We start from the raw sequence: 18,838 nt of genomic DNA, 5'->3' as shown, positions 1-18,838 counted from the left end.
ACCCTTTTGTCAAACAGACCGATGATGTCAACGCGTGTAAACTGGAGACACCTGCTGGACACTACCTGGCATTACACCACTGACTGCATAATTCATTCATTTTTAAGCGTTAGATCAGTTAAAATTAAAGCTTGAACTTGACATGAAACACCCAGACATTCACTAAATAAAAATAAATATTTATATAGTTACTGAAAGTCAAATTAAAAACTGCAGCTCATGCTCATCAAATCCTCCCCATGCACGCGCTCTGAGTCCGCCCCCTCCCACGCGCATGTCCGGAGATCCGGCGCATCCAGCAGCAGGAGACCTGTGGAGGAGGTAAAAACTTTAGTTCCCGTGTGATTTTTTTGTAAAACATGAAGATGGGAAAGACAGAAGCGGGCTGTGAGAAGTCCTCAGGTGTCCTGTAAGGTAGGCAAATATAAAAAACAAACAAACGATGTTTTCCACTTGTTGAGTTTGAAGTGGAAAGAAAGGAAGTGACACTCTCTGGAGATTTAAGGTAAACCTCTGCCACTCACGTTAATAGTTTAAGATGAGACTTCTCAGGTGTGCTTCATTTAAAACCATTTTTTACTCTATGAAACGTTCATGTGCTTAAGTTTGCTCAGCCAAAGAAAACTTTTGCGCCCGCCCTGTTGCTGGTTCTCTTTTATCTCTGAAGGAATCATCAGCTGCACAAAGACCAGACGATTCCTCGCGTTACTGTCCAGATATCAAAGTTTAGTGTTAAAGTATCAGCATCTCTTTCGCTTGATAAACTTTTTTATATAAAAAAAGAGCACACCAGCTAAAGTTTAGCACCACTGATAGAATATTTTTCCTCAGGCACCCTTATTACTCTAAACATAATTTGGGTACTTATTAGAGTAACAGTAAATACGTGCCTGTGGCTCATTCATTAATATATATGACTTGCTTATATCAATAGCATCAGTGTGTAAGCAGCTGTTCCCGTGGTTAAGGAGCTGCTTACTTTCCAACCTGACCACCTCCTTCAAAAGTTCCCATATTCAATATCCAGAAGTTCACTGTGTGAACTTCTATAAGATGTGACTATGAAACTACATACAAGCCAAAAAAATAACAGGAACCCCTGATTTGATCTTTAATATTGATGGTTTTGTAGGTTTAACTTTCTGTGTAAACCTTGTTAAACCTCCATCAGTCACATGATAGAACCATAAGCAGTGCACTAGAAGTTTAAAGCAGCTTAAGGCAGCTATATACTTGGGTAAAGTAGAAAATATAGGAGCTACAGCTTTAACAATAACTCCTCTAATGGAATTATTTTCATTGCTTTAAATACTGGACCTGCTTCTGGTTTAAATTGGAAAAAATGGGCTCCACGTCACTCTTAATGAGAAGCCTGCTGTGTAGAGGGGTAGCTGCATAAACAGTGACCACCCTCATTAACTTCTAATGCAAACCCAGTCATTTTGTTCTATAAGCAGACTTGAAATATTAAAGAAACCACTTAGATCAGAGAAGAGCTTCTAGGGGTTACTGCTGGTAGTCTTTCAAGGGGTAAAGAGTTAAGGGTACAGCTCTAAACTTTGAGAACTTTACAGGATCTGAATTAACTGCTGTATACTTTGACAGAACCAGCAACCATTTCCACACCTGTCCGCTGAGAAAAGCAGGAGAAGGAACCATGATAGACCTGAGCCACCTGACGGAGGAGGAGCAGGCGATGATCATGACGGTGCTGAAGAGGGATGCTGAACTGAAGAAGGCAGAGGAGGAGAGAGTCAGGTTGAAATTTGAGTCTCAGTCACGTATGACGATATGAAGTCATATTTTTGGACGTCCTTTAAGCCACTGTTTACTCGTGCGTCGCTGCTTGGCTCTGTTTTTGACATGCGCTGAGACATTTTGGGCTGACTCTTAAGTTAATGTCATGTTGTTGAGCTAATGTCATTTTATTGATTTAATAAGAACTCCCAAGTCCCTCTGTCACCTGTTCTGTGAGAAGAGGCCTTTGTCGGATCGTCAAAATAATATTTGTCTGCTCATAATCCAATAACACAGTAACAGCTTGGCTGGACACAGACGCTGCCTCCGTAGCTGAGAAACCTCAATGTGAGATGAGCAATTAGATTACAGCCAAGTCCACACGTGGGAGAGGATCATGCTGGTCTGATGGACAGGAATAGAAACCCTTAAAGGCCTCAGTGATGGGAGATGCATCAAGAGTGTCGAACGTGATGGGGAAAAGAAGTTTCATTTGGTCATATCTTTTTAGGACTTTTAAAACAATTGACATCTGCTGTTTCCCTGTCGTCTTAGCACCTTCGGGCGGGGTCAGAACTTCCTCACTGTGCATATTCAGGGTGTGTGAAGACAAACAAGAAGCTCACATCTTCTCTGACCTCTCCCATGTCCTGAAACAAAAGTGCACACTTCGTCTTTCAAATTGCAACCATGCGTGCAAACTATCAAAAATCCCCGATGCTGTGTACCCTGTTTTGATTTCATTTTCAAAAATCGAGAATGCCATCAAACAGCGTGCTTTTTATTGTGGCCTTAATGCAATTGGCCGGCCTGACTTTTTCCATCAGCGGGGGGCTGAATGCTCACTGTGTCTCAGCCAGTCTAGTGTAAAAGGATTAAGCCAACAGTCTGTAATAATGTGCTACCCTTTTTTCACATGACCACCGAGTTCCTCTGTGAAGGAGGAAAGATGAGTTGGAGCAGTCAGCTCAAGGCGGAGGAATTTTTTTTGTTCCCTCTTTGATTCAATTTAAAGTTGATGGAAATGTTTTCCGAATTCCTGCACAGTAAAATCAGAAGCTTTTCATTAGCTTAAGCTGAAATCTGAAAAATGCTTCACACGATTAAAAACACAAAAGAGAATTTGTGTTATGTTGATTGCATTGTGAACACCTTTAAAAGATTTTTGGGGGTTTGTCTGTCCTTTCTGCGCTCTTGGCTTTGTATTTCACCCCATATTTGCAGATTAGTCCTGCTCAAAGTGAATTAAAATGGTGTCAGATTCTTCATTCAGTGCAACCGAAAGCGAGCATTGTCTCGCTTTTGCTCTTTTTTGTGTCTGTAGCCATTCAGCAAGATGTGCCACTCAGCTAGGATTAACACACTGCATAAAAGAACTAGAAATTATACAGAAAAAACCTCTCCACTTGAGCGTTTTCACTTCATTTCTCTTTTGTGTATGTCTATTTTATTTTATTCTTTATTCTTTTTATTATATCCTAACAGGAAACTGGAGAACATAGTAAACAATGCCTCCCAGTCCGACGCTAAACTGAAGTACCTGACAGGAGAGTGGTTTTACGAGGCCAAGTCACGCAGACACAGGGACAAGATCCACGGCTCGGAAATCATTCTGGCTTCCATGAAACAAGGAAAAGCGGCTAGTTTAGGTCTGCTCATTCTGCACTGTTCGCTAAGAGTTTTAAATGCACATTTCGTGCTCAGGGGAAAAAAAACTTTTCCTCTTTTTGACCACAGCACCCTGTTATCACAACAGAGGCAAGTACAGATTTTACTGATCTGCTGGATTTAAATGTTTTAGCCTTTCGGGGGTAAATACATACAGAGTGCTGAGGTCAGAAATGAGGCCAGGAAAGAATTCCCTCTCAACGTGTGGTGAAAATCAGAATTATTCTGCTTCATCAACCTGGACAGTGTTGTTATTCACAGACTTTTCCAAACCTCTCTCCTGCAGATGGTTCTCTTAGACTTGACAGACCCAAGGTCGCGAGCAGTCGAGCTTCAGACATTGTTCCTCCACTGAAACCTGCCAGACAGCTGGAAGCAGAGCAGCCACAGCAGATTAGGTAAGCAGTTGTTTCCTATAGTGCTGTGCAATACTGCAAATGTTATTATCGATACGATGCAGCAGAAGAAAATACAGGGCCATGTGCCGCCCTCTAAAGCACTTTGGGTCAAGTTCTGTTGTTTAAATATGCTGTAGGCTATTAATAAAATAGACGTCACAGTCAACACAAAAAGGTTCAGGCATTTCTCATGTTTGAGGTATATTCAATGATATCCAAAACAAACTGTATATAAAAAAATTACAAGTATTGATCCTGCCGTGCTAATATTGATCTGATACCAGTACCAGCTTCACTGTGACTCGAGAAACGGACCGCGGAGGATGCCTTCACATGTAACGCTACCAGACACTGATATTATCACTTGAGGCTGAACCAGCTCTGTTTATCTCTCTCGTCACCCTGTCAGTGTGAATATGTACTCGGAGTCTTGTGACTCAGCCTGTGTAAACATAGGTGGTGCTGACAAGGAATACATCTGTTTTATAGCCAGGCAGCGGCTACTGTACCTTCTCGGTAAAGTGTTTAACTCGATAAAACTCTCAGAGCAATTACTCCGATTGGGACATTACGAGATGTTGTTGTTATGTTTGAAATTAAGTTATACAAAAGAAAATGTCAGGATCGTCCTATCCTGTGGTTCTAATTTGAATGAGAAGATTGTTTTTTATTGTAAGACTTTTAAGACCTTTTGTTAATATAAGACTGGATTAGTCACACCGTTGACTGTGTAGTGAAGTCACTTTGTGCCACACATTCAGCACACTTCTATTATAGTGCAGTCAATATTTGACTTAGTCCCTCTCAGGTATTTGCACTCTGACAGTGTTGGTTTGCAGTGCATTTATTTCCCATTGCTTCATTACATCACATGAGATTTAAATGCAGTTAAATGAATTGCATTAGATTAATTTAATTCAGCCACAACATAGACATGTCGCAAGTGTTGTCTCATATGTTTGCTCCTTTGATGTTTGGGTGGTTTGGATGGGCAGACATCTTTTGCTTCTTTAATGTCATTACTCTTTACTGTCGCGAGTCCCAGTCATGCACGGTGTTGTTTACACATTAAATTTAAAAAAAAATTTATTCTTTTTTCCCAGTGATGCAGAAAAAGAGAATCAAAGTTCAGGGATTCACTCCCCGAGAATGGTACGTGTTGAAAAACAGGCTGGACTTTCTTTTTTCCTTTTCTTTTTTCCTGTTGTAGAGTTAACAGCGCATTTCATTCTTTTCTGTCTTCAAGCCGAGGCATAACCCTTTTAACCGTGCTTCCCTTGTTGTTGTTGAGCCTCCTGAAAATAATCATTACCTGTCAGCCAGTCGAGACCAGGAGTCACTGGAGACAGGTCTGAACTGAAATTTGAACATACAGATCTTTGCGGGGCTATCTGAGGGTATCCCGCAGTGAGCCTCTTATCTTTTCTGTCCTCAGAGCCCGTCTCTCCACTGAAGAATCACCCAGCAGGTGAGGCCAATCAGACATCAGAGGGCTCCTCTGTAGGTTTCAGGCCAGTGCCAAAGAAGAGGACCTTTCTCTCCAGACGTCCTCTCAGTCCGTCTGAAAGCAACGGCCTGGGGTTGGATGCTCAGCCGGGATCAGCGGGGATTATTCCTACACCACGACGGAGGCTGCAGCGGGGATCCAGCGGGAGCTCTAATCAGTCTGGCCTGAAGAGCCAAGATGAAATGCCTCAAAGAAGTGCAGTGTCTAATCAGGTAGCTCGATCATCCACATCTGCAGATGAAAACTCCTTGCAGTCACTGTGTGACAACTCTCAGGTTTCCTCCAATTCAAGTCTGGAAAGACAGAGAAACCCAGCTTCTATAACAAGAGACAGGTCAGTGGGAAACTTATACTGGGAACCTGTAATTAAACGTTGGCATCCTTCCACTGTAACTCACAACCTGTATATTTTCAGAGTGTCCAGATACACAAGAAGTGATGCGTCCACTGAGACGGGAACATCGCAGAGGAGTGAAGAACGAGATGACCAACCTCAAAGAGAGCTTCCACCTTTGAATTTTGTCACGCTGCCTACCACCAACATTCAGGACAAAGAAAACAACAGCCGTGTGGGGCCAGCGATGAGGCAGGAGGAGCTGAGTTTGCCCCAAAACATTGTGGGTAAGTTCAGTAACAAGGTACGACAGGGCAGGGCTTTCAGGCATGTATTCCTCTTTCAAGGATTGGAGGAGATGAAAAGAGGTGAAAGTTTAAAAAAATGAATAAAATCAGAGAAAAGTCTGAAAAACTGACATTTTTGGGGGGGAGAATTTTTTTTTTTCATTCTTCATCTTTTATTTATCTTGTGATTCTGAGTGTATCTTCCATTCTGGTATTTTCCTCTGTTTGTCTGCTACAGACAGACGATTAATCTTTTTTTTTTTCCCACTTCAGCCAATGTCCAGAAATTTAACAGAAGATAATATATCATAATTCCAGCAAATCCAATTTAACTCCACTGTGGACGACTATCTAACATACTGATTTGTAGCAAGTATAATAAGCACAATATTCACCATTTGAATATTAAAGTACTAAGATTCAAGAATGAGCTCTAAACCGTAATTAGGAAAATAAGATTATCTGAATGTATTGGGCAATAAAACAAATATAAGACACAATTAAAAGGGGCGATCGTCTGAATGAAAAATCGAGGGTTTGCTAAGGTCAGCAAGTTTTGTCACCCTCTTAAAATGTTGTTAAAATGTTTTACTTTAGACTAAATATGAAATCACACTGCCATCAATATAGCAACACTGCAAAGTTATACTGCTATATGAGGTCCATTTCCCCTTCAGGGTCATCTTATTTTCCGCCTCTGCAAGCTTCCAGCACTCCTACAGTACGCAAGCACTCCTCATGCACTCACACATCTGTGATTTCACCAGAAATTTAACCTCAAATTCAGGTTTAAGGTGACCCGACATTCATGCCGGGGATCATCACCGGTGAAGGCGAGTCTAAGCTTGAAGGCGACATATCAAATTAGGAGCTTATCTGAGAGAGAGTCAGTGTTTTGCTTTGTTTTTCACATTTTCTCTACTGTGTGCTGTGAATTTAGTGAGTCAATGTTGAACTCTCCTGTAATGTACCAGGGCAGCCGAAGGAGAACATTGCACCGGCTTATAACACATAAAAGAAAGAGACAAATTCGGCTCCCACCAACTTAAAGATGAGAAATTTAAAGGTCAGAACCTTTGGGGGCCTTTAAACTTAATGTGTCAAAACTTCAGGAGATCCAGCAAGCATCACAGTGACAAGTGATTAGAACTTGACTTCTGTAGAGTGGCTTTAAAAACACAGGAGTGCTGGAATAAGTCCAGAGGTGAACAAGGAGAAGACCTTGAAGGGCAGAGAGCTGAAATTGAAGTCAGAAACGCTTTTTCCTCAGTGGGTTGTAGCGCTCTTTGGTCACACCTTGTACACTAATACTGTTTTATTTATTCATTAAATTGATGTGGTAATCCCACCGCTTATTGAAGTAGAGCCAAGTATCTAATTCTATTTCCCCATGTTGGTTTTTAGATCCGGATCTCCCTGTATCCTATGATCTCAACTTCATTGATAAGTCTCATCAGCAAACCCAGAGGTCAAATCATGCAAATGTGTTTAAGCTATCCACTCAGGCCACCAGTCCCACTGGTGAGGATGAGGAATCCATTGCAAAGGTGCTGGAGTGGTTCAGCCGCAGCACGGACAGCAGCGATTGGCTAAATTCAGACGATCCAGTGGTTACAAAGAGCCCTGACAAACATGTGGAAGTTAGTAGATTAAGAGCTGAGGATTTATTGTCGAAAGATGCTGTGGATATGATAAGTGACAGGAAAAAGGAAACACTTGAAACAAAGAGGAATCATTTGCAAAGACAGATCAACAATGACAAAGAGCTTCGAGCCGCTGACAGAACAGGCAGCAAGGAAGTGATTGAATCACAAGAGGAGGTGAAGACGGGTACCAGAGAGAGAATGCATTCACAAGATGTGAAAGATGATGCCGATGAAAGCCAGCCACCTAAAATATCTCATCTGAAGTCGTTCTGGGAGAAAAGCAATACAGGCCCTAAAATACTCATTGGGAAGTCGGTCTCATCTGGCGACAAAGGTCAAAAATCTGCTCAGCTGACGACAGAGAAAAGGTCTGATATGGCGTTGGTTCCTGGAATATACAGCGGGAATGAGATTTATGATAAATACGCTTCAAATCCAAGTGATGAAAGAGAACAGCAGCTGCTAATCACTACAGATGTAGGAGAGAGTGTTCATTTAAATAACCACCAGCAAGCAGACAATCTGGTGATTAATTTGCCCCAAGAGGGTAATGATGATTCAACATACAAGTCAGATTATTTGATGTTGCTGTCCAGTGAGAGAAGAGGTTCAGATGCTGAGGTTTTTTGCACAAGAGCACTGGCAAGGACGGCCATCAGTCCAGAGTCTGAGAGCATCTCTTTAATCAAACCTGACAGCTTTTCTGAACCAAGAGAAGTCCTGCTGCCAGAAGAGCTCTCAAAAAGTCTCCCTGTGTCTCAGCTGGATACAGACCTTCTAACAAGGGCCAGCCTGGATTCTGAGAAGCTCTGTTTAACCAGAAACAATGTGTACATGGACTATAAGCAACCTGGGAATGATGTGCAGATCACCACAAAAGCACAAATTCAAAGAGGTTCAGGTGAGGATAAAAGCATTCATTCGAGCATGTCTCCAAAAAGAAAAGAGGACTCATCCAATAAAGACAGGACTAACAGTCCTCATCTAAATAGGCAGGCGTTGCAAAACCAAGAAAGCACTGCAGAGCGAATAAAGCAGCTCAAATCCTTCTGGGAGCAGGAGAGGAACAAGCCCATGTTTTATACCGGCAAACCTAGAGCTTTCGGAGATGGTAAGGTGGCTCGTGGAGCAAATCAGGTGAAACTGAATAAAAGATTCACAAAATCAGAATATGACCTGAGGTCAATTGGCAATGAGTCAGGCAGTGACGATGAAAACTATGACAAAAATCATCAAAATTTTTCTATTATGCCACTGAATCAGAGAATAGACAAGCTGTCTCCGAGCCTTGGCACAAGCCGGGCCCAGTTTAACACTCTACGCGAGTTCTGGGATGAGGCCACATCAGACTCCAAGGGATCATTTTCCTTTGACAAACCCAAAAGCCCCAAAAGGAAAGAAGGAATAAGTGCCCAGCTGTCATCTCAGGACGTAAAGGTTGTTGATCCAGAGATTTACAGACTATCCTCTGCTGTCGAGAAAACAAGACCAGCTGTGATGAAATCATCTCCACCTCCTCTGAATCGATCAAAGTCGCCACATGACAGACAGACGGGCTCTGGGTCCAGAGCACTGGGTGATGGCAAAAACAACCCGCCTAATTATAACTCAACTGAGTCAGGCCAACAAAGATTGTCCAGAAAGAGCTCAAAAGATTCCAGCAGAGAGGAGAAAACTTCAAAACCACAAAACATCTCAGGAAAAGAGAGTCGTATTCCTAAGAGCAGAAAAGACAGCTTTGGTTGCTCGAGCAGTCGGGGTAATTCTATGCGCCGTGCCACCAGCATGTTCGCTTTGAGCATTCCCGATGAAAAAGATCAAAGCAAACTGAAAATGGATGTCAGCCCTGTTCACTCTCAGAGCAGAAAGCAAAGACAGAACCCTGAGAAAGCTGTAGTGCCGAGACGATCAGAGGAAACGGAGGCTCTGACTCCACGAGCACGCGCCTTTGTTCCTAGAGACTACCGGCACTACCTGGGGATGACGGATAAGACCAGCGTCCACACCTCACTCGCTCCGGCCGTGAAGGACGAGGGGTCAGAGGGCAAATCTGGGTATGAACTGGATGTGACTGGGCCGGTGAGGGCCAGCACACCGGTTAGCTCTGAGGAGCGATACAGCAGGAAGGTCAACAAGATGAGTCAACGCCCCCTGTGGGCAAACTACAGCAGCTCAGACACTGGCCAGGAGTCCTCTGTGAGCAGCACGTCAGAAACCTGGTCCAACTCGAGAAACAGTTCAAATCGTAAGCACCATTTTTCATTCTGATGTTTTACTTTCTACTGCAACTCAAAGCAAGAACTTCTCTCTAAAATGGTTTTATACATGTCGTCATAAAGTTTTTTTCCTTCAGCTACAGTTATGCTTGAGAAAATAGTGGTTGAACAGTGCACTACAACTGCTATGACCTTGTGATATTGTTACCTTTTGAAATGGGTCATTTGAATAGCCCAGACAGAGACTGTCTATAAGTAGAATACAACCAGCAGTCCCTACTTCAGAGAGACGCATCGCAGACCAGGTGTGCTCATGTAAATTACAGTAAATCCAAGGTGGCCCGGGATTGTTTGAAGATGGATTATCCTCGCGTCAAGTGATCTGTAGCAACCTATGGGTGACATCTGCAAATAGTACCAGTGGCTTGCTGGAAACATTTAAAGAAATTGAAATTAATTAGTTTGCATAAAATAAACCAGAAAATAAATAAACGAGCATCCCTCCCCATTCATCACAAATATCAATCTAATTTTTTTCAACAGCTGTTTTGTGTAGGTCGTACTCCTGTGTGTACACTCCGATACAGTTTGTCATCATGGCTTGGATCCAGCCGTGTCCTTGACATTGTGTCCGTGTCGGGTTATCTGTGTTGGCAACAGCAAATCTCAGTAAACAGACTGTGTACCTGCAGTCAGCTGTCTGTGTTTAATTTGTGGGCTGGGTAACTTAATTAAAAAGCGAAAACAAAACAACATTTCACCAACAGTAGTTTTATAGTGCTATATAGTATTCTTCAAACCTCAAACCTTGAACTGTTTAAAGGTTAATTTCTTTTCTTTTTTATTTTCATTATTACCTAATTGTAAACCTCAAACTTCAAATACTTAGATTTTCATTTGTGGATTCAAAGTAAATGGAGCTGCAAAAATCAGCTGATCAAAAGCTGTTTCATAATCAGCTGTCAAAGATTAGCAGATTAGCCTCTTTTCTTTGCATTGCAATGTCGTTAACTGAAAAATACTGTAGATTGCCATTTTTCACATGCTTCTGTTTTTTTTTTTTCCTAGAACAGTTTATTAAAAATATTTCAGACTATTTATCATTCAAATAAGAATAGATAAACCTTATTTATACCTTTGTCAAGTCTAAAAGTTTCCTCCACGCATCCAGGATCCAGACGACAGCCATTAATCAGTGCCCTTAATTTGCTTCATGGTGCTTTCTCAGCTTTCAAGACCATTAATCAGTTAATCAGAGCTTTTTCCGCTGATTGCAGGTGAAAATGATGACGGTGACCAAAATCCTGTAAGGAAAGCACTGCGGCGAGCAGAAGCACGGCCCAAAAATCTGGCTAAAAGTATGGAGGATATCACCGCATCATTATCACCACGTGAGCACGTTCTCAATGCTAAAGCCCGAATCTTCCGTATGTAGACACAATTTGAGATGACTGATTCTTAATTCTGTTTCTCAAAGGACAAGAAAGAAGACAGGACTCAACTTCTGACCTCAGGCGCATTAACGATGGTAGAAACAGCCTTTTTCCTTTCAGAAAGGATTTTATTGCCAAATGTTGAGCAGATTTACAACATTAGGAACTTTGTGCGAGACATATGATAAGACAAATACTTATCTTATTTTATCCTTCTGAGAACCAAGGAAAAAAGTATCTCTAAGTTTAACTTTTTCTCAGATTTTTGTGTCTACTACAGAGGACATGCATAATTAGGCTGGGTCTCCGGAGGATATACATTTTCTTGCGATCATAATGGAAATTAAATCAGTATTTTAATCTTCTGCTTCCCAACTAACCACGCTCTAGCTTCTGTTATCGCATCATCCTCCTCGGCCTTATTTTCGGATCCAGACCACCTGAAGAAGATGAGCAAATCAGTTCCTTCATTCTTACAGAAGGAGGTAAAATGACTTTTTGCATCTTTTAGTCCTGTAGAAAAAAGCCTGCACTGCATCTTTGAGCACAGAGCTTTGTTTGCTGTCTGTGTTGTAGGATCCTGGCGAAACCACTGACTCCACCTGTGAGGACAGTTACCCCCGAGAAAGACTAATAATGGGCAGCTCAATGTCTAACCTCACCATCTCTTCTGGCAGGCCGTCTGTGTCTTCTGTATGTTTATACACAGCAGAATGCATCGCTTTGCATGCACATGTTTCCCATTCACTTATCTCTCACTTTAACTGCGCTGCTTCTTGGCTTTAAGCTGAACTAGAGAAACCTTTTTCACAGCAAAAGCTTTAAATTAAAAATACAGGTGTACTGAAGGCTGCATTCCACTTAGCATTTATGCTATTGCTGGCACAGCCGCCAACATGTCGTGGCCTACAGTGATACACTGACCTCATTTTTTTGTAAACTTTGGCCATGTTTAATATGAGCATCAATCATCAGTTTTCTTATACTATTTGAAATAGAATATCTCCAGTTGTATTGATACTGACATAAATAAATGTTTCGACCACCACTGCACCCATGTCGGGATGACAGCCAGAATCAGAAAGATCCCAAAGCTGCCAAGCATCTGTGCACTGCACCTCAGCTGAACAGTGGGAGGCTAACCAGACATGAGCAGATGTGCATTAGCTAAACAAAGTTGGTCTTTGGCCAAATCTTCATTAGTGAACACTTTTAATCAAGCGTAAATTGAAATTTTGTTGTGATTTTACCACTTCTCAGGCCTTAGGAAGCTCCAGTGAGCCCTGGAGCAACAAATACTGAAACACTGAGTGAGATATGAGGTTTGTGAAGTAGGGCTTTTTTTAAGCTTATCCATAGAGATGATTTTAAAGGAGAAAACTGATAGCTCCAAAAGAAATTTGAATCCTCCCCACACCTCAGTGCAGCTCACAGCAACTTTCCAGCGCTAAGGTTTGTAGCACTAATCAGGTCAAAGTATAGAAAAGTGCACTAACAAGAACTCTGGTCACTGTTTGAACCTCAAACATTCCTTCTCCGTCTGTACCTGCTGCACAATAAAACTCAATAACCAAAAGCTCAAACATGCATGCATCAGACCGTCTTCTGCTTTGTTTTATAATAAACAATGTTTATCTTCATGTTTGCGTATGCTTTCAGCTAAGTGGAAGTGTGATGACCATGTACAGTGCAGACTTTGCGAATGTGGAGGTCCAGGGAAGCATCCAGTTCTCCATCAACTACGTCCAGCGGCTCAGAGAGTTTCACATTTTTGTGGCCGAGTGCCGAGACTTGGCTGCTGTCGACCCGAAAAGGGGCCGCTCAGATCCGTGAGTGCTACTTCCATACTAGATTATAAACCAATGAAAGGAAACCTGACATTCCTGCATCATGTTTTCACCCCCAAAAAAGGACACCAGGTTTCTTTTAAGTCACTGTAAAATAATAATGAGGGGCATATACAGAGTATTGACTGTATATAAGAGATGGCTGTAGCCACTATAGCACTAGCATTTACCTGCAATATAGCAAAGTGGCAAGGTCAGAACAGCAGTGCATGTGGTTCATGATGTTTCCTCAGCTTTCACTAGAAACTTGAAGTATAAGAAAGTTTTTTTTTTTTTCTTAACTTATTGTATCTGTTCATTTCTACTATATTCTGTCACCATATCACACAAAAATGAATAAGTTATTATTCATTTTAGCACTGTGTATAAAGCAGAAAGCCCATTTTTGGCCACTAACTGTGGCTACTTCCTCCATATATTCTGTAAGATTTGCTTTCTTTTTCTTTTTAAGGTATGTCAAGAGCTACCTGGCGCCCGATAAAGCTAATCTCGGAAAGAGGAAAACATCGGTAAAAAAGAAGACGTTAAACCCGACTTTTAACGAGATCCTCAGAGTAAGAATATGTGGATATTTTACCAACACACAAATATTCCCACACCGTAAATCTTGCCTGACAGCAAATAAAAGCGCCCTGCTCTTTCCTATCCTCCCAGTATCGAGTTCGCATGGAGTATCTCAGGACCCAGACACTCATTCTTTCTGTTTGGCATCATGACACGTTTGGCAAGAACAGTTTCCTGGGCGAGGTAGACGTGGAGCTGTCTAAGTGGGACTTTGACCACACCCAGATGAACTACTTAGCCCTGAAAGCCAGGGTAAGAAAAAAAGATAAACACACACAAAGGCTTCTTTATCTGCGACATTGTTTTCTCATCGCATAACGGCGGTTTATCTGGAGAATGTGGTCCGTCCGCTCATTTATTTTCCAGAGTCTTGTTTGAGTTGGTTATATCAGATGTCACATGATGAAGTTTTCGGGTGTTTATATAATGTCTCCCGTGTCTTAGACGACGCCCACGCTAGCGCCATCAAATGACCGAGGAGAGATGAAACTAGCCATACGTTTCCTGCCACAGATCATCCACAGCGAAGGTCTGCAAGTAATCCTGCTCTGTGTTTTATAAATTGGATTAGCAGTATTGTTTACAGTGAGCACAGCAGCCTCTCCTGTTTGTCAAGGCTTCTGTTATTCTGACATAGAGCCAATCAGAAGAAAGTCAGGTTAAAGGGAGACGTGTTAAAAAAGACTTGTGTAACACCCTGTCCTCACATACATGGGTATTTTCCTTTGCATTTTGACTTTTGAAAAACTTTTTTTGGCTGAAGATTTTCATACTCTGCATTTCCTTCTGTGCAAGGAAACAGATTTTGTCCTATAACGTCAAAGGCATGTGCCTTTTTCCTTTTCTGACATCGGACTGCACAACACATCATTTTTTTTATATGAGGCGATTTCCTGCAGTGGCAGACAAAGGCAAGATTTTAATATCTGCAGTTGCATGAATAGAATATGGATGTCAGTGTTTCCCCTGATGTTTAGGAAGTTGAACCTCACTTTTGATTCAAATGTAAAACTCAGGCCTACCGCTTGGCTTCTGATTGGCCAAGATTTCTACATGCAATGCTTGACGTTTTTAATCTGGATGGAGATATTTTTCACAGTGCTTCTGTTTTTTCTTAAAATGATGAAAGTTGACACCTGCCCATTTAAAAACAAAGAAACGAACAAACCATGTAATGTGAACGATAAATAAGAATTATTTTGAACTTTTAATCATGTATGAGTATAAAGGTGGAGTTCTTAAGGAACTTTTTCCAGGAAGTTTGTTTGCAGGCACAGCTATCGCCATCTGGTGGCCTTCTGACAGAATGCAGGTTTAAGAGATTTCAGCTTCACTGTTCCTACCTGATTGTTGCATCTTGTACTTTGTGTTATGTTTAATTTAGGGTAACACAATTGTGTTTATTAGCACCTATCCATAGTGTCCCAATATACTGCATATGTCAGGCGTCAGCAACCTTCGACATCAAAAGAGCCATTTTAGCTCCTCCTACCAATCAACGGGAGACAAGACCAGCACACGTGGGGGACAGATGATATAATATAATTGGGAGAGAATTGAGAGAGAATAAATAAATGCATATAGTCTATGTATTACCAGGGTTATATTTAAAATTCTAACCTGTGGCCGATGGTTCAAAAATAACTTTTTTTTAAATTGGCCACATTAGAAACAGTGAAACAGGATTTTTTTTTTTTCTTTTTTCATAATGAGATCATTTAGCCTACATCTACATAGATAGTATTGGAAATTTAGGTAGTGTGATGCAGTAAAAAGTATCATCCCCTTCCTCATTACATTTTTTTATTTATTTGTTGTACTTATTTTTTAATTATTATTATTATTATTATTATTATTTAAATGTCTAAATGATGGCGTCATTTATTAAGGGAAGAAACCTAAGCAAACCAAGCTGACCCTGTTTAATAAAAGTGCTTGTCCCTCCCATGTTAACTCATGATTTAACTGTGATTAGGACTTTTTTGGGGGGAATGCTGTGATCAGCCACACTCAGGACTGATTACTGCCAGACCTGCTGAATAAAATTAAATCACTAAATACAGCCTGGTTGTAGTGTGACGGTCTGGAGCTGCTTTGCTGCTTCAGGACCTGGATACTTTGCTATAATTGAAAGAATCGTGAATTCTGCTCCCTACCAGAAAATCCTGAAAAAGAACATCTAACCATCAATTGATGCTTTGAAGCTCAATCAGATTTGAGTAGCAGGACAGTGATGTAAAACACAGTCCACCTTCATGGCTCTGAAGAAAAACAAAATGATGGTTTTTGAGTGACCTAGCCAAAGTTTGGACTTAAATCTGATTGGTGTGACCTTAAAAGCCTTTTCATGCTTTAAAACATTCAACTGTGGCTTGCTTAAAACAATTCTGCGAAGACGAATGAGCCTGAATTCCTCCACAGTGATATGAAAGGCTTATTACCAGTTATCACAAACGCTTGATTGCAGTTCTTGCTGACACGGGTGCCAGAACTAGTTATTAGATTTAGGGGTGTAATTACTTTGCCAGGTAGGTTGGTAAATTCGCCCAGAAGGGTGATGACAATATCCCATCAGCCTTTTGCAGCAGAGGGGTAAAAACTGCATTTTGTATTTCCTTGGGTTATATTTGTCTAATATTTAAAATGTGTTTGATCTGAAACGTTTAACAAATATGACAAATATGCAACAAACCAAAGAAATCGGGAACAGTAAATACTTTTTCACAGCACTATAGCTGACTATCACTGTACAAAGTGTACAAGAATCAACCTAGATTACCAGTTAAATAAAAGCAGGAAAGAAAAGCATCATTTAAATCCAGTAATAAAATGTTATGTATTAACCTCCCTTACTGCAGTATGTTTTAGTTTTTAAGTTCAGTCTTATACTTGTGTAGAAATACCAGATTCATACCAGAGTCATAAAAATGTAATGTCATTTTCTTTAAAGGTGTAGCTAAAGACAGTTGCAGCACTGGAGAGATTCACATTTGGGTGAAAGAATGCAAGAACCTGCCTCTAATCAGGGCTACCATCGACCCATATGTAAAGTGGTATGCACAGCTGATTCATCTCAAGTTAGTCATTTAAGGGGTTCTTCTGTATTAGTCACGACATGTTTTCTTCTGCCCGCTCATTTGAAGCTTCGTCCTGCCAGACACGAGCAGGAAAAGTCGCCAGAAGACGCGTGTGCTGCGGAGGACGGTGGATCCGGTGTTTAACCACACGATGGTGTATGATGGCATCAGAGAGGCTGATCTAACAGAGGCATGCGTGGAGCTCACTGTGTGGGACCGAGACAGGCTCGCAAGCAACCTGCTGGGGGGCCTGAGGCTGGGGACTGGAACAGGTAGGCTACTGATGGAAGAAGTACTTATTAAAGTACGCAACCTTTCAGTCGTGTAGACATCATGAAGACAACCTCTGTTAGATGGGATAGACAAAGTTTCCAGCTGCCAGTTGAGGTGGCACTGAAAGACAAACTGAACATGCCTTCTGTTGTGAAGTTATTGGAGCTTTGATGTTTACATTATGAGTGAAAGCAGTAAGACTTGCTCATTTTAGTGTGTGTGTGTGTGTGTGTGTGTGTGTGTATGTGTGTATATATATATATATATATATATATATATATATATATATATATATATATATATATATATATATATATATATATATATATATATATATATATATATATATGAAATGTCTTTAATCTTCAATGCTTTGATCATTCTCGTTGGCTGGTTGCATGCACAGCCTTTATAGTCTGCAAAACATAAGTGTGCAGAATGTAATTTTCAAAAACAGAATGACATAATGCGAGTAGTGTTTCTAGATCAAAGTGTGTAGAAAGAAAACAAAGGCTTTATATGATGTAGATAAGAGATAATTATTCTAAGAAATTTAACAGTTTCATGCTGGAACGACGATGTTTTTGGTGCTTTTTTTGTCTCTCTCTCTCTGTAGGCAGAAGTTACGGAGCAGTGGTGGACTGGATGGACTCGAGTCCTTATGAGGTGGCGCTGTGGGAGCGCATGATGGCTACCCCGAATGAATGGGTGGAAGCCGTACTCCCGCTGAGAATGCTGAACTCTGCAAAAACCGCTTTCAAATAAATATCTCAAACTGTGACGAGATTACAGACGAGTATAAAGTAAAACTGCTTTTACATTTCAAAGTTTAAAAATAAATGAAAGGCAGCGGAGTGAAACACTGGAGTCATCAGTTTGGCAGAAATTTTACAGAAACCTGTGGGCCACCCAGCATAAAGGTGGTATGAACACTTAGAGAAACCTCTGGAGGGTGAGTTTTGTTTTTAGACTCATATTCTTACACAGCTATGAGAATTAAGAAGAGGATCGACCAATGCCGACATTATTTTTATAATTCCAGCACCTTAAAGTTGTTTGTTCTGTTCTAATGCGACACAGTAACATCACTTTCACCTGTCTTTTGCCGAACATTAATAAGACACTGGGTATTTTTTATTTGTATTGTTATTTGGAAGAACTTACACGTAGTATATACTATAAGTTATCAATGTTATATCACCTGGAAGTGCCAATATAGCCTTTGTTTACTTAGCTGAGTCTTCAGAAAACATGGCTTCTTGGACTAACAATTATTGACAGTATTTTCAAAAATATAATTCAATCCAAAGACAGATCTCACGTGTGATGAACTGTTAACGTGCCGTGTTAATTATATTAACCACAAGTGCAATAAAAGACACTTAATACAGATCATTTGAACAAGTCTGTCTTTTTTAATTGTTCAGTAAATTATAAGAAATGTAACATTTAACAGCAGGTTTTTCTTAGTGTTTTTTGTTGAGCTCTGAAATATCTCAACATCTGTTTTTGTTCAACCGTTACAGATGACAACAAGCCAGTGCACTTCTACTGCCGGTCCCAGGCTCAGATAAATGTGGAGGGTTGTGTCAGTGAAGGTATTTTGTGTAAACTCTATGCTACTGTTGGACAAAACCAAAGGAGGAGGAGTGGGGTGGGGGGTGCTTGGAGGCAGTGAGAGAGAAGAAAAGGTTGGTGTATAGAGGTGGTAGTAGGGATTTTAAAAGTAGCTTTAAATGTAGAGAATTAGATTATGTGATGTGTGAAGTCCTACAGAGGTGTAGGTATGCGCTGGAGAAACAAGGAATAAAGATCAGTTGAAGCGAGAGAGGGTATGCGCATTGATAAGAG

General features: G+C 40.9%; 1 protein-coding gene across 1 annotated transcript; it reads left to right on the top strand.

Annotated features, from left to right (window-relative positions):
• The first annotated feature begins 266 nt into the window (after window positions 1-266).
• Window positions 267-18,379, top strand: sytl2b (synaptotagmin-like 2b). The gene is made up of 20 exons (XM_084951106.1): window positions 267-321; window positions 1,606-1,758; window positions 3,223-3,386; window positions 3,692-3,803; window positions 4,907-4,955; window positions 5,050-5,152; window positions 5,239-5,644; window positions 5,726-5,931; window positions 7,336-9,822; window positions 11,071-11,184; window positions 11,271-11,321; window positions 11,617-11,711; window positions 11,803-11,919; window positions 12,886-13,055; window positions 13,525-13,627; window positions 13,728-13,889; window positions 14,082-14,166; window positions 16,588-16,690; window positions 16,781-16,986; window positions 17,604-18,379. Exons 1-20 carry the CDS (start codon window positions 275-277, stop codon window positions 17,750-17,752), a joined length of 5,082 nt encoding a protein of 1,693 aa, XP_084807232.1. The 5' UTR covers window positions 267-274; the 3' UTR covers window positions 17,753-18,379.
• The last annotated feature ends 459 nt before the right edge of the window (window positions 18,380-18,838 follow it).

This window comes from Perissodus microlepis, chromosome 14 (assembly GCF_051167445.1).
Source record: "Perissodus microlepis isolate ML-2025 ecotype Zambia chromosome 14, ASM5116744v1, whole genome shotgun sequence".
In the NCBI taxonomy this organism is placed as follows: Eukaryota; Metazoa; Chordata; class Actinopteri; order Cichliformes; family Cichlidae; genus Perissodus; species Perissodus microlepis.
Note: the sequence above shows the minus strand (reverse complement) of the source record. Positions and strands in the feature narration are given on the sequence as shown.

What these genes read in the sequence shown, in the direction of transcription:
- sytl2b (XM_084951106.1), top strand. Translation starts at nt 275, where the DNA reads ATGTCCGGAGATCCGGCGCATCCAGCAGCAGGAGACCTGTGGAGGAG. An exon ending in AAAAGGGGCCGCTCAGATCC is followed by an intron (nt 13,056 to 13,524) that starts GTGAGTGCTACT and finishes TTTCTTTTTAAG; the next exon opens with GTATGTCAAGAGCTACCTGG. An exon ending in CTTTTAACGAGATCCTCAGA is followed by an intron (nt 13,628 to 13,727) that starts GTAAGAATATGT and finishes CTATCCTCCCAG; the next exon opens with TATCGAGTTCGCATGGAGTA.